The sequence below is a fragment of the Anolis carolinensis genome, chromosome 6, assembly GCF_035594765.1.
Source record: "Anolis carolinensis isolate JA03-04 chromosome 6, rAnoCar3.1.pri, whole genome shotgun sequence".
Classification (NCBI taxonomy): domain Eukaryota; kingdom Metazoa; phylum Chordata; class Lepidosauria; order Squamata; family Dactyloidae; genus Anolis; species Anolis carolinensis.
The window spans coordinates 57225115-57242238 of NC_085846.1; the positions used below are offsets into that span (position 1 = coordinate 57225115).

At 39.2% G+C, this 17124-nt stretch overlaps 1 protein-coding gene across 3 annotated transcripts in view; it reads right to left on the reverse strand.

Moving 5' to 3' along the window:
• The window catches only part of anln (anillin, actin binding protein), a 41417-nt gene extending 26257 nt beyond the window's left edge, over positions 1–15160 (reverse strand). For 2 of the 3 annotated variants that reach the window (XM_016994426.2, XM_016994425.2), the window contains exons 1-5: positions 14959–15160; positions 7491–7644; positions 5882–6136; positions 2428–2768; positions 1557–1758 (exon numbers count right to left, since the gene is read on the reverse strand). In XM_016994426.2, coding sequence (XP_016849915.2) covers positions 1557–1758; positions 2428–2768; positions 5882–6136; positions 7491–7644; positions 14959–14976 — 970 coding nt within the window. In that variant the 5' untranslated portion in view covers positions 14977–15160. The remainder of the gene's footprint in view (positions 1–1556; positions 1759–2427; positions 2769–5881; positions 6137–7490; positions 7645–14958) is intronic. The other variant, XM_008112851.3, reaches the window with a different exon arrangement.
• Positions 15161–17124: the final 1964 nt, after the last annotated feature.

The window sequence follows — 17124 nt, forward strand, 5'->3', positions numbered from 1 at the left end:
CTTTAATATGAAATAATTACTGGGATAGAATAATGCAGAACAATATAATCTCTAAAACCAGGACAGTAAATAAACAGGGGAATTCCACACAGGAAACAATCAGGGCCAGCTAACACCTCCCAACAAAAAATTCACTCAGGGAGGAAACAACCAGGCTTTAAAGCTGCAAGGCCATTACATCCTAATCATTTTTCCTAATTGCAGCATTCATACTTGCCTCCAACAAACAAAAAAAAACCAATCAGAAATATTGTATATTCACAACCTTTAGGAAATAATATCCCCTGATGGCGCAGCGTGTTAACGCACTGAGCTGCTGGACTTCTGGACCGAAAGGCCACAGGTTTGAATTGGGGGAGTGGAGAGAGCCCCCACTGTTAGCCCCAGCTTCTGCCAACCCAGAAGTTCGAAAACATGCAAAAGTGAGTGCATCAATAGGTACTGCTCCGGCGGGAAGGTAACGCCGCTCCGTGTAGTCATCCCACATGACCTTGGAGGAGTCTACGGACAACGCCGGCTCTTCGGCTTAGAAATGGAGATGAGCACCAACCTCCAGAGTAAGACACGACTGGACTTAATGTCTGGGGAAAACCTTTACCCTTGACCTTAACTACCACTAATTCCTCAATACTTTATTTCCCATACCACCATACTTCGCCACAGCAACGCATGGCCGGGCACAGCTAGTATATTATATTATTAGCATAGCACAATATTAGCATTATATATTACTATATTGAACTATACCAGTATACTGTAATATTATATGTAATATATAACATATAATTAATATTATTACAGTATATGGTAATATTATTAGTATTATATTGTATAAAATGATATTATTATCAATATCATATGTATATACAATATATTATATTATTAAAATTGATATAAAAATATTATATTATAAATGAAGGTGGGGGCCAGGTAAATGACCTTGGAGGGCCGCATCCGGCCCCCGGGCCTTAGTTTGGGGATCCCTGCTATATTCAGTCCACAGTATATCATATTTGTACATAGGACTGCAGCCATTTACCCTGGTAGTAAGGCCAAATTAATATAGTGGGACTTAGGATCGCAAACAAGCATGCATAGCTTCAGGTCAAAATTTTAGGCAAGTATGGACAGGTAGACAAGTAAGGTGTTTGTAGCACAGCCACTTTCTAAGTGAAATGGTGCTAAACATCAGAGAATACTGAAGCCATAATTTCTTCATGTTTCCATTGAGCTTACATAAAGAGCTTTGGTCTTGGTCTAACAACTGTTTGCTGCCAGAGGCAATTCAAGCTATTTTTATTATTTAAGGATAGTTATAATACCAGGTGCTGTAATCTATGTTTCAGACAAAGGAACTGGTAAATACCACTTAGCGTTCCTTGCCTAAGAAAACCCTTATGAGTTCGCCATAAGTCAACAGGTGACACACACACACAAGCCATTTATCACACAATACATTAATACATCTAATTACACTTTGATAGTGAGAAAGAGCCAAATAAAACTAAAAACAAAAATGAACACTGAAAACACTTGTACATGTGTTATCTTTTTACCTGGTGTTGTTGGCTTATCCTTGCAATCAACTTGTACATGTGTTCCTTTAAATCGTGCGTCTTTGGCAGGAAGCTGTTGAGACAACACTGGTTTCAGCGAAGCCTTAACAGGAGGCTTTTCATGTGACAATTTTGATACCTCTGTTTCTTTAGAATGATGGTTGGTTATTCCTGAGTTTTTTGTTGCAGAACTATTAGGTCCCTGGAAAGTAGAAAATAAAATACTTGATTCACTAGATTCAAAAGGATATTGAAGATTATTATGCATTGAGTTTATTACAGTATCTGAGAAATGACATTAGCCATTCTGGCATCACTGCTCAAACACTGACGCATGCTTTTAACACTTCTTCTAAGAGGCCTCAACAACTGCCTCAATCCCGTCATACTGCATTTTTTACCAATGTACATTAACAAAGTGGAAATCAGCATTCTCCTAGCGTATCTTCAAGTATTAACATTTTCAAACTTGGGGAAACTCTTAACAGGTAAATGCCTAATTAAAATACAAATATAGCCAATATTTTCATCTTACAGAGTCCTATATTTCGTCTTTAAAATAGCTGCACACAAATTCTCAACAGATTGACCCAGATCACAAATTTAGTAACGTTAGACCAAGTTAGTATCTCATGACTATCCTGATCTATATCATTCAATTTCTGTAAAAATAGCTGTATACCACAACTCTAATTTCCTCTCCTAAAAGTGTTCCTTAAACAGCACAATTCTAAACAAGTTGCCTTCCTGAGTTCCTAAAGTTTTCATATATTCAATGCTTTTCCCCTAGTAATACCACTTAGGATAGCTGCCACATGTCAGCCTCTGCTCTGCAGAACTAGGAAATCACATGAGATTGAATATGACTTACCAATATTCCAGAGATTGCTGGCTTATTCACAGATGACTCAACAGCCCTTTGCGAACAGGATGCAGCATCCTGCTTCACACTGTCACTATTGATTCTAGCAGATGCTCCACTTGTAGTGGACAATTTGGATAAACAAGTAGTACCAGGCTCTTCTTGTGTATTGTTTTGTTTTCCAGATGTATGACTTACGTCATTTTCCCAGGAGCCAATTGTAGCAGCAAGGTTAGCAAGTCGGCCCCTTCGTCCTATTGGGGTGTCTGTTGTAAGTGGAAATTGCTTGGGTGGAGAAGCAACCCATTCTTTTGATTGGACGGGAGAGCTGCAAGAACTTTCAGACAAATCTGGAAATTGAGATAGTATAGAGAGCAGTATTGTAAAAACTATGCGGCACATGACTGTAACTACTAATGAAACTGAGGATTTTCTGAACCAGCTAAGAGTACATATATTCTATATAACCTAGGCACAAAAGGCTACTTTTCACCTTCTCACTACAAATGAGATAATTAAAAGTTGATGTCAAGGCATTACTCAACTTAAGATGCTAAAGTTCTACCTACAGAGCTTCTTGTAGAGCACTGTAAATATGATATAGATATGCCCTTACGCATAATAGGATTATCATCACTTGTTCTATAAATCAACACCAGGGGTGTCAAACTCATTTTCATTGAGGTCCACATCAGCCTTATGGTTGCCTTCAAAGAGCCATTGAATTCATGGACAGAGAATTCATGCATGGTAAAAACATCTGGGCATCTCCTGGGCAATGTCCTTACAGACAGCCAATTATCTCACATCAGAAGCAACTTGCAGTTTCTCAAGTCGCTCTTGTCACACAAAGAAAATCATGGATATATGTAATTTTTAACATAGTGGTCAGTGCTCTTTAGTTTTTATCCCATTTGGGTCCCCAGATGTTATTGAATGACAACTCCCATCACTTTTGATTATCCACCATGCTGACTGGGGATAATGGAAATTGTAAATCAATAGCACTTGTGGTTCTGCAGTTGGGAAAAGTTAAAAGACATTTTGAAGTCATACAACATATCCTTAAGCCTTGTATCTAAATTCAGACCTGAAGATCCTGAATAAACTGCACTGCAGCCTTCCAGATGTTACTGAATCACAACACCCATTGGCTCTAGTCATGGCATCTAAATATGAGGAATATAGGAGTTGTACTCCAGCTTCTGGGGTGCAACATAAAATGACATGGCGGGCTGGATTTGGATCGTGGGCCTTGAGTTTGATGCATGCAATCCACAGTAACTGTATGGAATAACTTTTCTTGGAACCAAACCCCCATGGATACCAAAAGCCCAGTGTTCTGCTACTTCTTTGCTCTAACTGCCACAAAGGCAACCTGCCTACTTGGGGGGAGTTCGGGCTAATCCAAAACACAAGTACAGTAGAGTCTCACTTATCCAACATAAACGGGCCGGCAGAATGTTGGATAAGCGAATATGTTGGATAATGAGGAGGCATTAAGGAAAAGCCTATTAAACATCAAATTAGGTTATGATTTTACAAATGAAGCACCAAAACATCATGTTAGACAACAAATTTGGCAGAAAAAGTAGTTCAATATGCAGTAATGCTATGTAGTAATTACTGTATTTATGAATTTAGCACCAAAATATCACGATATATTGAATACATTTACTACAAAAATGCGTTGGATAATCCAGAATGTTGGATAAGCGAGTGTTGGATAAGTGAGACTCTACTGTATATCTGTTTTTCTGACTGAGCCAATTTTCTTAATTTCTAGAAAGTTGCATAATGTATATGACCTCAAATTGAAATCTTGTGTTTTGTTTGTTTATATTTTTGCATTGCTTCAATTTCTGACTATCCAGTGGGAAATGTAACAATTACAGCATAGATGCTATATGCACAATGTTGAAAGAGGTCAGGCCTTCAATAGAAGAACAGATTGTAAACATTTCTGGAACAGCAGTAATGAATAAGTTGCTATGATGAACAAAGAAAAAACACGCACAAACATTCACAAAAAACTGGGAATAATTTCTAAATTCTGAAAAGTTTTTCTAGTAGACTTCTGTTGGAATTTTTAAATAACTGTTATGCTAGAAAGAGGAATGGAAAATATTGTAAAAGAAAAACATAACTGTACTTGACTATTTTCAACTCGAAGGACAAGTGGGAAGACGGAATGGCATAGTTAAGTACAATCACTGTTTAGATGTTAGAAAATATTGCACTTCATTATGTATATTTTAGAACTGTGCAATTGAGGGAACACATTACAAAATTGGGAGTACCAGAATTTTGTTTCTAAAGGTATCATTAGTGAAAATTTCGTTACTATAACGAGTAACAAAATTTTGTTACTTTTACATTGTAATAATTGCGCATGTAGGGCAACTTCAATGGCTCCTTTCTCCCCCATTTTTACAGCTATTGGGATGAAACTTGCTACCATGGTAGAACATATTAACCATGGTTAGTCCATCAAGTTTCATAATGTTTCACTTATCTACAGATTTTTTGGAAATTTTCAAAGTTTTTATAAACCACATTAAAAAAAAACTACAAGAGCTATCTCCTTGAATTTTCTATACAATGACATAAGATAACAGGGAATCATTCCCCCCAACTTTCAGAAATATCAATCCATCTAAGTATTTTAGGAGTTTTTTAAAAAATGACAAAGACTTTTTTTTAAAAAGCCCCAACAGCTATCTCACTGAATGTCTCTCATAGTAACGAATAGAACCTCCATTTAGGTTTTTCTTCTCAGCCTAGCACAGAGATTTACTTACTAGAAGTATCAGTCAGTCCTTTTTGCAGATTCAACAATTTATTGGAACTCTGGCTGGCTGCTGCCACAGAGGGACAAATCTCTCCCCATCCTGACTGGGGCTTTCTGATGCCAAGCAGAATTCTAGGAAATGTAGTTTAGGGTAGGGCCTTTTGAATTATCTGGCATAGGGCGCCTTACCTTCCCAAACTACAACTTCCCAGAATTCTGTGCTTTCTCGGTTTCTTTCCCAGCGAACTCTGCTTTCTCCCTTGCTACTTCCTTTCTTAATGGCGAGAGGCCATTAATTTAAAGAGGAATGGCAGTCTTTTTAGCTTTGCTTTGCTTGCTTGCACTGAAAATGAAACTGACTTTGGGAGGTTTCCAAGGTTTACAAAATTCAAACAAAAAAGTACTGGGTCAGTTTGGATTCTTAAGTTTTTGGTGCAGGCCATGCCCATGTCCCCACCGGGGAGAAAGAACAGGATAGAAATAAAGTCTCATTCATTCATTCACATGTCAGATATCATATCGTAAGTACGAACTTGGTGTGACTTACAATGCATAATGAAAAAACTGAACATCCCTAATATATATACACACATGTGTATAGATGCATTTATTGTTCTTTTTTATAAATATGCAATATGCAAATTTAAAATAAAAGGAAAATGAAACATTTACCACTATCCCAGTAACGGCGTTGGTCAGCAAGCTTTTGCATACGTGTTTTAACTGAAGAAATTGAGACTTCAGATTTAGGGGCCGGCTCTTCATTCTTTATGGGTGATGCAACAGGGTGAGATATAGGTTTATCTTCAGGAGCAACATGGTTTATAGAAGAGTTAATCGGGCATGCATTCTCTGAATGAGAAATTGGGACATCTACATTGTCTGAACAACGTCTTTTGGATGGTGATGGTTTTGTACTTGGCTTTTCTGTAGAAGTTTTAAAAGAAAATAAATTTCAGGATGAAACTGCAAATGGAAGCAAAAATATAACTATGCTAGGAATATGTTAAGACGTGTGATTACTAGCATAAGAATTCATCTTCTTTAGACTCTCCATATGAGACAATAACCTGTTGTGTATAAGAAGCTTTTATGGTACCTTGCTTGAAAAATATATACTAAGGAGCCAGATTACCTACATCACAGTTTTGTCTATAAACCTCCTTGAATGTAGGAGTAATGTAAATGATAGCAGATATCATACAGGCCCACAGTGTCATTTAATTAATAACCATGTGAACCAGGGGTCCTCAAACTTTTTAAGTGGAGGGCCGATTCATGGTCCCTCAGGATTCATGGAGGGGCCGAATTATCATTTGGAAAAAAAAAAATTCCTATGCTCACTGCACATGTCTTATTTGTAGTGCAAAAAACAAAAACAAAACACCAGCAACAATTACTTATTTACTACATTTATACCCCACCCTCTCTCACCCCGAAGGGGACTTAGAGCGGCTTACAAGTTGTATGCACATACAATATATTATATTATTAGCATAGCACAATATTAGCATTATATATTACTATATTATACTATACCATTATACCATAATATTAATAGTAATATTACATTTAATATATAATATATAATTAATATTATTATATTATACAATATTATTATATTGTATTATTATTATTATTAGCCGCCCTGAGTCCCCTATTGGGTGAGAAGGGCGGGGTAGAAATACTGGAATAAATAAATAAATATTATATGTATACACAATATATTATATTATTACCATATCATTCATTTACAATATTTCATTTACAGTATTAGTAAATGAAAGAACAATACAATATTTAAAAATAATAATTTTAACCAACATACTGTAAACCTATCAGGATTTCAGTGGGAAGTGTGGGCCTGCTTCTGGCCAATGAGATAGTCAAGTTAATTAGGATTGTTGTTGTTGTTGTTGTGTGCCTTCAAGTCATTTCTTGAACTGAGGGCGGGGGGGCAGGTAAATGGCCTTGGAGGGCCGCATCTGTCCCCTGGGCCTTAGTTTGGGGACCCCTGATGTGAACCATTAATATTGCTTTTTAACGTTAAATAAATATTAAATAACATCTTCCCACAAAAAAGGTCAATTGATAAAGAAATGCATAACAATAATAAAAACAATATTAAAAACTAATACTGTACTCACAATTTAAAATGCTAAATTAAACAGAATTAGCTTTACCACATTGTAATATCAATTTGCTAGAAGAAAAGACATTACTAGAAAAATGAAGGTGCAAGGCACAGAAACCAGCAAACCTAATGTTTGTGGGAAAATACCTTCGTTGCTTGGCTGAAGTGGCTGATTACCAGCTTCGGACAATGGTTCTCTGCTCCTTTTTGTTTGTGCTGTAGTTCGCAGTGCAGCTGTTGGCCGTCCCGCCATTTTCTTCTGTAAATTTTCTCTCCTCGCACGGGTTCGTTCTAGAAGTTTCTAAATATTTCATAGATATCATAGATAACTTTTTGCATAATTCTTATGATTAAGAGTTTCAGTGTAGGAAAGTGAAACGTTAATAACTCTTCCTTTAAGGTGTTGTCGAAGGCTTTCATGGCCAGGATCACAGGGTTGTTGTATGTTTTCAGGGCTGTATGGCCATGTTCTAGAATTATTCTCTCCTCACGTTTCGCCCACATTTATGGCAGGCATCCTCAGAGGTTGTGAAGTATGGAAAAATTAAGCAAGGAATGTTTATATATATCTGTGGGAAGTCCAGGGTGAGGGAAGAACTCTTGCCAGTGTGAATGTTCCAGTTAATCACCCTAATTTGCATTGAATGGCTACATCTGCTAGTTACTTTCTGCCTGGGGGCATTCTTTGTTAACTGCCCCTCGTTCCCATGTCTCAGAGTGTTGCATCTTATTTACTGTTCTGATTTTTGAGTTTTTTAGTACTGGTAGCCAAATTTTGTTCATTTTCATGGTTTCTTCCTTTCTGTTGAAGTTGTCCACATGCTTGTGGATTTCAATGGCTTCTCTGTGTAGTCAGACATGATAGTTGTTGGAGTGGTCAAGCATTTCTGTGTTCTCAAATAATATACTGTGTCCAGGTTGGTTCATCAGGTGCTCTGCTATGGCTGATTTCTCTGGTTGAGTTAGTCTGCAGTGCCTTTCATGTTCTTTGACTCGTGTTTGGGCACTGCGTTTGGTGGTCCCTATGTAGACTTGTCCACAGCTGCATGGTATATGATAGACTCCTGGAGAGGTGAGAGTATCCCTCTTGTCCTTCGCTGACCGTAGCATTTGTTGGATTTTCTTTGTGGGTCTGTAGATGGTTTGTAGGTTGTGCTTCTTCATCAGTTTGCCTATGCGGTCAGTGGTTCCCTTGATGTATGGTAAGAACACCTTTCCTCTGGGTGGATCTTTGTCTTGACTTTCATGGCTTGTTCTTGGCCTTGCAGCTCTTCTGATGTCTGTGGTGGAGTATCCATTGGCCTGTAGAGCCCAGTTTAGGTGGTTTAGTTCACCTTGGAGGAGGTGAGGTTCACAGATTCTTTGTGCACGGTCTGTCAGGGCTTTGATTGTGCTTCTTTTTTGACTTGGGTGATGGTTGGAGTTTTTATGAAGGTATCTATCTGTGTGTGTAGGTTTTCTGTAAACTGTGTGGCCCAATTGTTGATTGGGTTTGCAGATGACCAGAACATCTAGAAATGGCAGTTTTCCTTCCTTTTCCTTTTCCATGGTGAACTGGATGTTTGGGTGGATGTTGTTAAGGTGGTCCAGGAATCCGCTGAGTTCTTCCTCTCCATGGCTCCAAATTGTGAAGGTGTCATCTACGTATCTGAACCAAACAGTTGGCTTTTTTGGTGCTGTTTCCAGGGCTTGTTTTTCAAAGTGTTCCATATAGAAATTTGCTACTACTGGGCTGAGGGGGTTCCCCATGGCCACTCCATCTTTCTGTTCATATAATCCATTGTCCCACTGAAAGTAGCTAGTGGTGAGGCAATGGTGAAACAGGGCTGTGATGTCTTCTGGGAAGTTTTGTTTGATTAGTGTGAGGATGTCAGCTACTGGGACCTTGGTAAATAAGGACACCACATCGAAGCTGATCAGGATGTCCTTGGTGCTTAGCTTGAGGTTGCTGATCTTTTCTATGAAGTGTGTTTAGTCCTTGATATAGTGCGCAGTTTTTCCATACCTCACAACCTCTGAGGATGCCTGCCATAGATGTGGGCGAAACATCAGGAGAGAATACTTCTAGAACATGGCCATACAGCCCGGAAAACATACAACAACCCTCTTCCTTGAAGCTCTCTACAAACCAATAGATGAATTTCTGTGTTCTCTTCAGAGCAACAGAGATCCAAGCAGACTTGGACACTGAAGAACAACTATAGAACTTGCCAAATTAAAAGATGACAGGATAGATTGAATTAAGCACTGGCAAATAATGAGAGCTGTAATCAAAACTATCAAGTTGCAGCCTTGAAACCTGTCAATTTTAATCAGCAGAGTTTCAGAAAGCTACTTGAAACCTAATGGTTCTAAATTGATAATAGACAACTAGTAGCTAATGATAGAGCTCTGAAATTATAGCAAAATATGTCACAATAGTTACACAATTCGTCAACTCCTTCTTGATCTCTGGATATCATCCAAAATACTGGGGCGCGGGGGGGGGGGGGAGGAGGAAGGAAGGAAGGAAGGAAGGAAGGAAGGAAGGAAGGAAGGAAGGAAGGAAGGAAGGAAGGAAGGGATGGATTGTGAACAAGCATAACCAGTTGGGGGTGCTATATCCTCTAGCTGAATTGCACAGCTTAAGTAAACAAAATACTTTGATTACAAGTCATTTTGCTCGTTTTGAAAGTACTGTATTCATTTCATATTTACATGCATAATAAACAACAGCCATAGCTCAAAAGATTTTTCAAGAGTTCAATCTGAGTAATTATTTTAGGTATGGATACAAAGTTCACCAACATCCTAACACTAAATCAAGGGTGGGGATAGGGTAAGCTGCATGTTGCCACCAGACTTATTTTTGTCATCTCCTATAGTCATAATGTACTGATATGAACCTGCATGGGTGAGAAGGAGTAAAAACTGCCCCCCCCCCAACTACACATAGTTGCCCAATCCTGCTCTTAATCATTCTACTCAAAGAACTGGGTTATTTAATTATATCAAAGTTTTCGTTTGGCATTCACCCGCCACATTCAATTAAATTGTTCCAATTTAGACTTGGTATGCTGACATGCCATATTTAACTACTGAAAATGTTGATGACATTTTATGTGATGTACATTTGTTTTTACCTTGTGTGTTTGGCTGATAAATGACCTCTAAAAATACAGAGATATTTTTGAGTTGTATACTTTCAAATGGCTAAAAACTGATCAATAACATTAGCCTTGGCTTCAATTTGAAGATTATATAGAGGATGTAGATTCAGGAGCTGACACACAATTTAATTATCAAAACAGGACAAAATGTCAAGATAAAAAAGCAATTGAAATGGAATGGAAAACAGGCCTCTCATGCAAAGTCTGTAAATAATGCACATTTCTAGATACTTTGATGAGGTGATTATCTTACACTCCACCAGACTACCTGGGGATCTAAGAAAGCTGTAGGCAAGAATATGCTCGCTGCCTCTCTTCTGCTACTGAGTGAGAACTGCACAGATATTCAACTTATGGAAAGATCTGTAAGCATGGACAAACTTGGACACAGATCTACACAAAGTCACTTAGAAATTCCATCAGAAAGCATGACTGAAATAGATATTTTAAAGTATTGAGCTGTTGATATAATCTTTATACGGAGACCTGAAAGTGCTTTCAAGAAATTCTCTGGGATAAATAGGGTGAAAAAGACTGCAATAGAAGGAGCTGTCATCAAAAGACTAGTTGGGTTATTTTAATTCTAGTTTATAGAAAGTTAACATTTAATACATGTTATATTTCCAATAATTATAATTTTTGGTGGAACAAAGAAATTATCCTTTCAAGAGTCAGATACATTAAGAAAAAAGCACACCCACAATTAAATGAAAAACAAGTTTAACATTGGCAGACCACACCTAAACATTCATTCCATTGGATCTATAAGCAGGGTGTGTATCACTGGGAAAACTTCCAAGAATACTGGCACACATACAATGAAGTTCAGTTTAATAAACAGAATTTGAAAAAAGGAATGTCTTTGGAACTAGTTGTCTAGTCAGTGATTACCAAATAAGGAAAAAAACAGTTTAGATGCAATGTCACAAGCAGTAAGATGACCATCCATTTTGCCATTCAACAGTTTGTGCAACCAAAAGAACTGATCTGAAATGATTTGTCAGCAGAGTTGCTTTTAGTCTCTTAAATTAATTTATGTTAACTGAACTATGGCACCCATAGCACAACTCTATGCATGTCTACTCAGGAATAAACTCTACAGTGTTAGGTACAGGAAGTTAGTGTGGCATATCAGGGCTGCACCCTTTAAGAGTTGCTAAGGCCCCTTCCACACAGCTTAACAAAATACCACATTTTCTGCTTTGAACTGAAATATTTATCAGTGTGGACTCAGATAACCCAGTTCAAAGCAGATATTGTGGGATTTTCTGGCTTGATATTCTAGGTTATATGGCTGTGTGGAAGGGCCCTTAGGAATGAAACACAAATAACTCACATAAGTTTCATTTTCTCAGTCAACAGTCCACACATTTATCTGGGGAAAAAGGTCAATGAACTCATCAATTTTGAAGAAGTTTGTACCATTACATCAATCTAGGGTTGTCATGCACACTTACTTGGGAACAAGCCTCAGTGAACTCATGGGATAAATGCAATTTTAGTCCCTACTAAAGCAGACGGTTTGGAATTAATTAACCTGGTTTGGAATGAATCATGCAGTCCTAGTATCAATCTCGTTAATTTAATGAATCATTGTAGCTGGGACTAAAATTAGATTTAGCCTAATAGAACTACTAAGCAAATCCCCATAGAATTGCAGTGTAAGGATTGTGCAGAATTACAGACAATACACATCAATATTTATTAATTCATTTAAGAGAATACTTTATAATTGTTTTAGTTTACCACAAATATAGTCAGAATCCAAGTGTAATCATTTGTTGATTGGTCCTATAAAGATGTGACATTAAGAGACGGCAGCTGTAGGACTGCAGAGACTGCAATAGTTTCTGCCATTAGTCAGGAGCCGAGGGACTATTGGCAAACTGTGCCACCTTCTCCCGGGGCAATTCCGCCCAGAACATCTATCAGTGAAAGGGCAACTCTTCTAATCTTTGCACTTTCTCCCCTCCCAGACATTTTATATCACATCTATTACTGCGTAAGTCTGAAGGGGGATTATCCTCTTTGTTTTAGACACAGGTTTTGGAATTTATGGCGTGAACTCACCATTTAACTATTGTCTCAGTGAGTCTACTCCAGCTGAGACTATCCAAGGCCCCATATACACTAAACAGCTACATAATGCTGTTTCAAACTGTGGTGTACGGTTAGTGCAGATGCATATAATGTTAAACTGCATAATATGAGTCAACGTATGTGTTGTCAAAGGCTTTCATGACTGGAATCACTTGGTTGCTGTGAGTTTCAGATTGTATGGCCATGTTCCAGTAAGATTCTTTCCTGACGTTTCGCCATCCATGGCAGGCATCCTCAGAGGTTTATGAAATTAGGAAATTAGGCAAGTGGGGTTTATGTATCTGTGGGTTGAACAAAGAACTCTTGCCAGTTTGAAGCAGGTGTGAATGTTGAAATTAGCCAGCTTGGTTAGCATTGAAAATCTTTGCAGCTTCAAAGCCTGGCTGTTGCTGCCTGGGGGCATCTTTTGTTTGGGGGGGGTTGATAAGTGGCACTTATCCATGTTTGTGGATTTCAATGGCTTCTCTGTGTAGTCTGACAATTCTAGATGACTCTGGGCCCTTCCACACAGCCCTATATCACAGAATATCAAGGCAGAAAATCCCACATTATCTGACTGTGGACTCAGATAACCCAGTTCAAAGCAGATATTGTGGGATTTTTTGCCTTGATATTCTGGGATATAGGGCTATGTGGAAGGGCCCTTTGACAAGCATCATGTCAGACCACACAGAGAAACCATGGAATTCTACAAGCATGTGGACAATTTCAACAGAAAGGAATAAACCATGAAAATGAACAAAATCTGGCTACCAGTATTAATAAACCCAGAATCAAGACACCACCCAGGACCCTTCCACACAGCCATATAATCCAGAATATCAAGGCAGAAAATCTCAAAATATCAGCTATGATCTGGGTTATCTGAGTCCACACTGCTATATATTCCATCTAAAAGCAGAAAATGTGGGATTTTATTCAGCTGTGTGGAAGGGGTCTCAGAAACGGGAATTCCAGACAACTAACAATCAAGTGCCAGTTAATGCTTTCCAAACAAAGGATGCCCCTAGGCAGCAACAGCCAGGCTTTGAAGCTGCAAAGCTATTCAATGCTAATCAAGTTGACCAATTGCAACATTCACACTTGCCTCAAACTGACAAGAGTTCTTTCTCCCATCCTAGACACTCCACAGATTATTATTATTGTTATTATTCTACAGATATATAAACCCCACTTGCCTCATTTCCAACAGACCTCACAAACCTCTAAGGATGCCTGCCATAGATGCAGGCGATACTACTGGAACATGGCCAAACAGCCGGGAAAACTCACAGCAACCCTGAGTCAACATAGTTCAATGCAATTAAAGTGCATTATACCAGTCTACATGGACCATATAATACAGCTTCAAACTGCCCAATAGGTTCCAGTCTCTGTGTTGTAAATAACACTATCTAACAACATTCGAAACCTTATCTGTTCCTTGTCTGAAAGTGTTATTTCCTGTTTAATTGTGCTGTATGCACTTTGAGAGTAGTTGTTCTACTCCAGAAACTTCGTTTTTGTGGATGCCGATGCCCCTTCCACACAGCTGAATAAAATCCTGCATTTTATGCTTTGAATTGGAATATATGGCTGTGTGGACTCAAATAACCCAGTTCAAAGCAGATATTGTGGGATTTTCTGTCTTGATATTCTGAGTTATATGGCTGTATGGAAGGGTCCTAGATCTACACTGCCCTATATCCCAGGATCTGATCCCAGATTATCTGGCAGTGTAGGGCCCTTCCACTCAGCTATATAACCCAGAATACCAAGGCTGTTAGGAATTGTGGGAATTCAAGTCCAAAACACCTGGAGAGGTGAAGTTTGCCCAAGCCTGGTGTAGATCCAGCCTATACTGAATTGGTTGCGAGTGAATGAGATATTCACTGAAAAAACTATAGCAAAATGCTGCAGGACATCTAACCCTGGAACAAAAATCGTGTTACATATTGTGATTATTACGCCCTACAAGAAAAATGCTGGAGAAAATGTCCAAAGAAAGGGGCCCTGCAAACGCCTCAGGTTCAACGCCCAAAAAAGAGCCTGTTTGGAAAAGCCCCACCCGCTGGCCTCATTCCTCTGAGTAAAGAAAAAGGAGCCGTTTGTTTCCACGCCAAGGAAAAAGACACGAAGCTCAAGACAACTATCTGCAAGAGGAGAAAACGGAGAGACTGTCTTGGCTTGTGCGCAAAGACACTGGAAGACAGGCCTTCCGTGGGACAGAAGGCCTGAAGGGAAACAACGGGACTTATTCTCAGGGAAATATACAGCCTCATAAGCTGCGTGGCTCAGAAACAACCCCCCTCGGTTTATTAGGGCTTTTTCCAGAGCAAGAGAAGAATGTCCCTTCAAAATCTCTTCTCTCTCCCACACACACTCACCTCAGTGAAGGGGTCCATGGCGGAGGCCCCTCGCGCGCCACTCCTCTCTGTCTAACTAACTGGCTGACTCTTCCGTCTCGAGCCTCGGCAACTGCTCTGCAGATTTGAATTTCAGCGCCTGCCACAGTCGAGCCGCGCACTGCGCATGCGCCCCTCCCAGCCAGCTGCTTCCACTCCGCCCAACATTCTTCCCTGCTTCCTCCTCCTCCTCTGCGGTCAGATCCCGAGGCTGTCAGTTCAACCTAACTTGAACTTGGCTGCACAAGAGAAAATTGTAGGAAGTGGGCGGGGGAAGAGGTGACTGGCGTGGAGCTCAGCCAGTAAGGGAGGATCTTCCACAGCTGTTGCCGAGAAAGGCGCCTTCCCCAATGATTTCGAATGGGGCGTGGGGGGATTGGGGCCCTTTCACACGGCCCTATATCCCAGAATATCAGGGCAGAAAATCTCACAATATCTGCTTTGAACTGGGTTGTCCGAGTCCACACTCAGATAATGTGGGATTTTCTGCCTTGATATTCTGGGATATAGGGCCGTGTGGAAGGGCCCTTAGGCTCCTTTTTGTCTTATTTTGCTGACAGCTCTTCCCATTAACCCTTTGAGCTAGCTCAGGCCCCATCTGCACTGTCCTTATATCCCAGGATGCTTATCCCAGATTATATGGCAGTGGAGACTGAGAGCCCTTCCACATGGCCATATAACCCAGAATAACAAGTCAGATAATTCACAATATCTGCTTTGAACTAGGGCCCCTTCCACACACCTGAATAAAATCCCACATTATCTGTTTTGAACTGGAATATATGGCAGTGTGGACTCAGATAGTCCAGTTCAAAGCAGATATTGCGGGATTTTCTGCTTTGAGATTCTGCGTTATATGGCTGTGTGGAAGTGCCCTAGGGCCCCTATCACTTGGCTGAATACAAGCCCACATTTTCTGCTTTGAACTGGAATATATGGATAGGCTAACATATTTATTAGCAAATAATCATGGCAAGCCAAAAAAGCAAACAAACTGGGACTCCATCAAGGACTACTTAAAGAGTGTGAATGTTAAAATTCTGATTTAAAATACAAATTTAGAAAACACATACAATGGTGGAGGCTGGGTGTAATGTACAAGACACCAATTTATATCTTAAATAGTAATTTGTCTTGTACATTACACCCAGCCTCCACCATTGTATGTGTTTTCTAAATTTGTATTTTAAATCAATGGATGGAAACACAAGACTACATATATTGACAATGTGTGAATATATATACAGTAGAGTCTCACTAATCCAAGCCTCGCTTATCCAAGCCTCTGGATAATCCAAGCCATTTTTGTAGTCAATGTTTCCAATATATCGTGATATTTTGGTGCTAAATTCGTAAATACAGTAATTACAACATAACATTACTGCATATTGAACTACTTTTTCTGTCAAATTTGTTGTATAACATGAAGTTTTGGTGCTTAATTTGTAAAATCATAACCTAATTTGATGTTTAATAGGCTTTTCCTTGATCAGTCCTTATAATCCAAGATATTCGCTTATCCAAGCTTCTGCCGGCCCGTTTAGCTTGGATTAGTGAGACTCTACTGTACTAGGTTGATGCAAAAAGAAATTGCAGTCTTCTGGAGACAACTTGAAAGCTTGTTTCAAAACACATCCAGAGGTGATACTTTTGTATTTCCATTTTCATGGGCAAACTTGTACATCTGTTTTTGCAACATGCTTGGATTAGTGAGACTCTAGTGTATATATATATATGTGTGTGTGTATGTGTGTGTGTGTATACATATATATATATATATATGTCACGCCATACACCTTCCCCGCCCCCCCCCCCCCGTGTAAATATATATCAACTTCCATCTTAATCCTACTGACCTTACCAATTTATATCTTAAATGGTAATTTAAGGTCAGCAGGATTAAGATGGAAGTCGATATATATTTACACGGGGGGGGGGGGGGGGGAGGTGTATGGCGTGACATATATATATATATATGTATACACACACACACACATATATATATATACTAGCTGTGCCCGGCCACGCGTTGCTGTGGCATTGTCTGGTGGTGTTGGTGAGGTAGTGGTGGTATTGAATGTCTGTTGTATGGTTGTCTTTATGTTTAGTATGCACACTGAAGTGGATTATATGGCAGTGTGGAGTCAA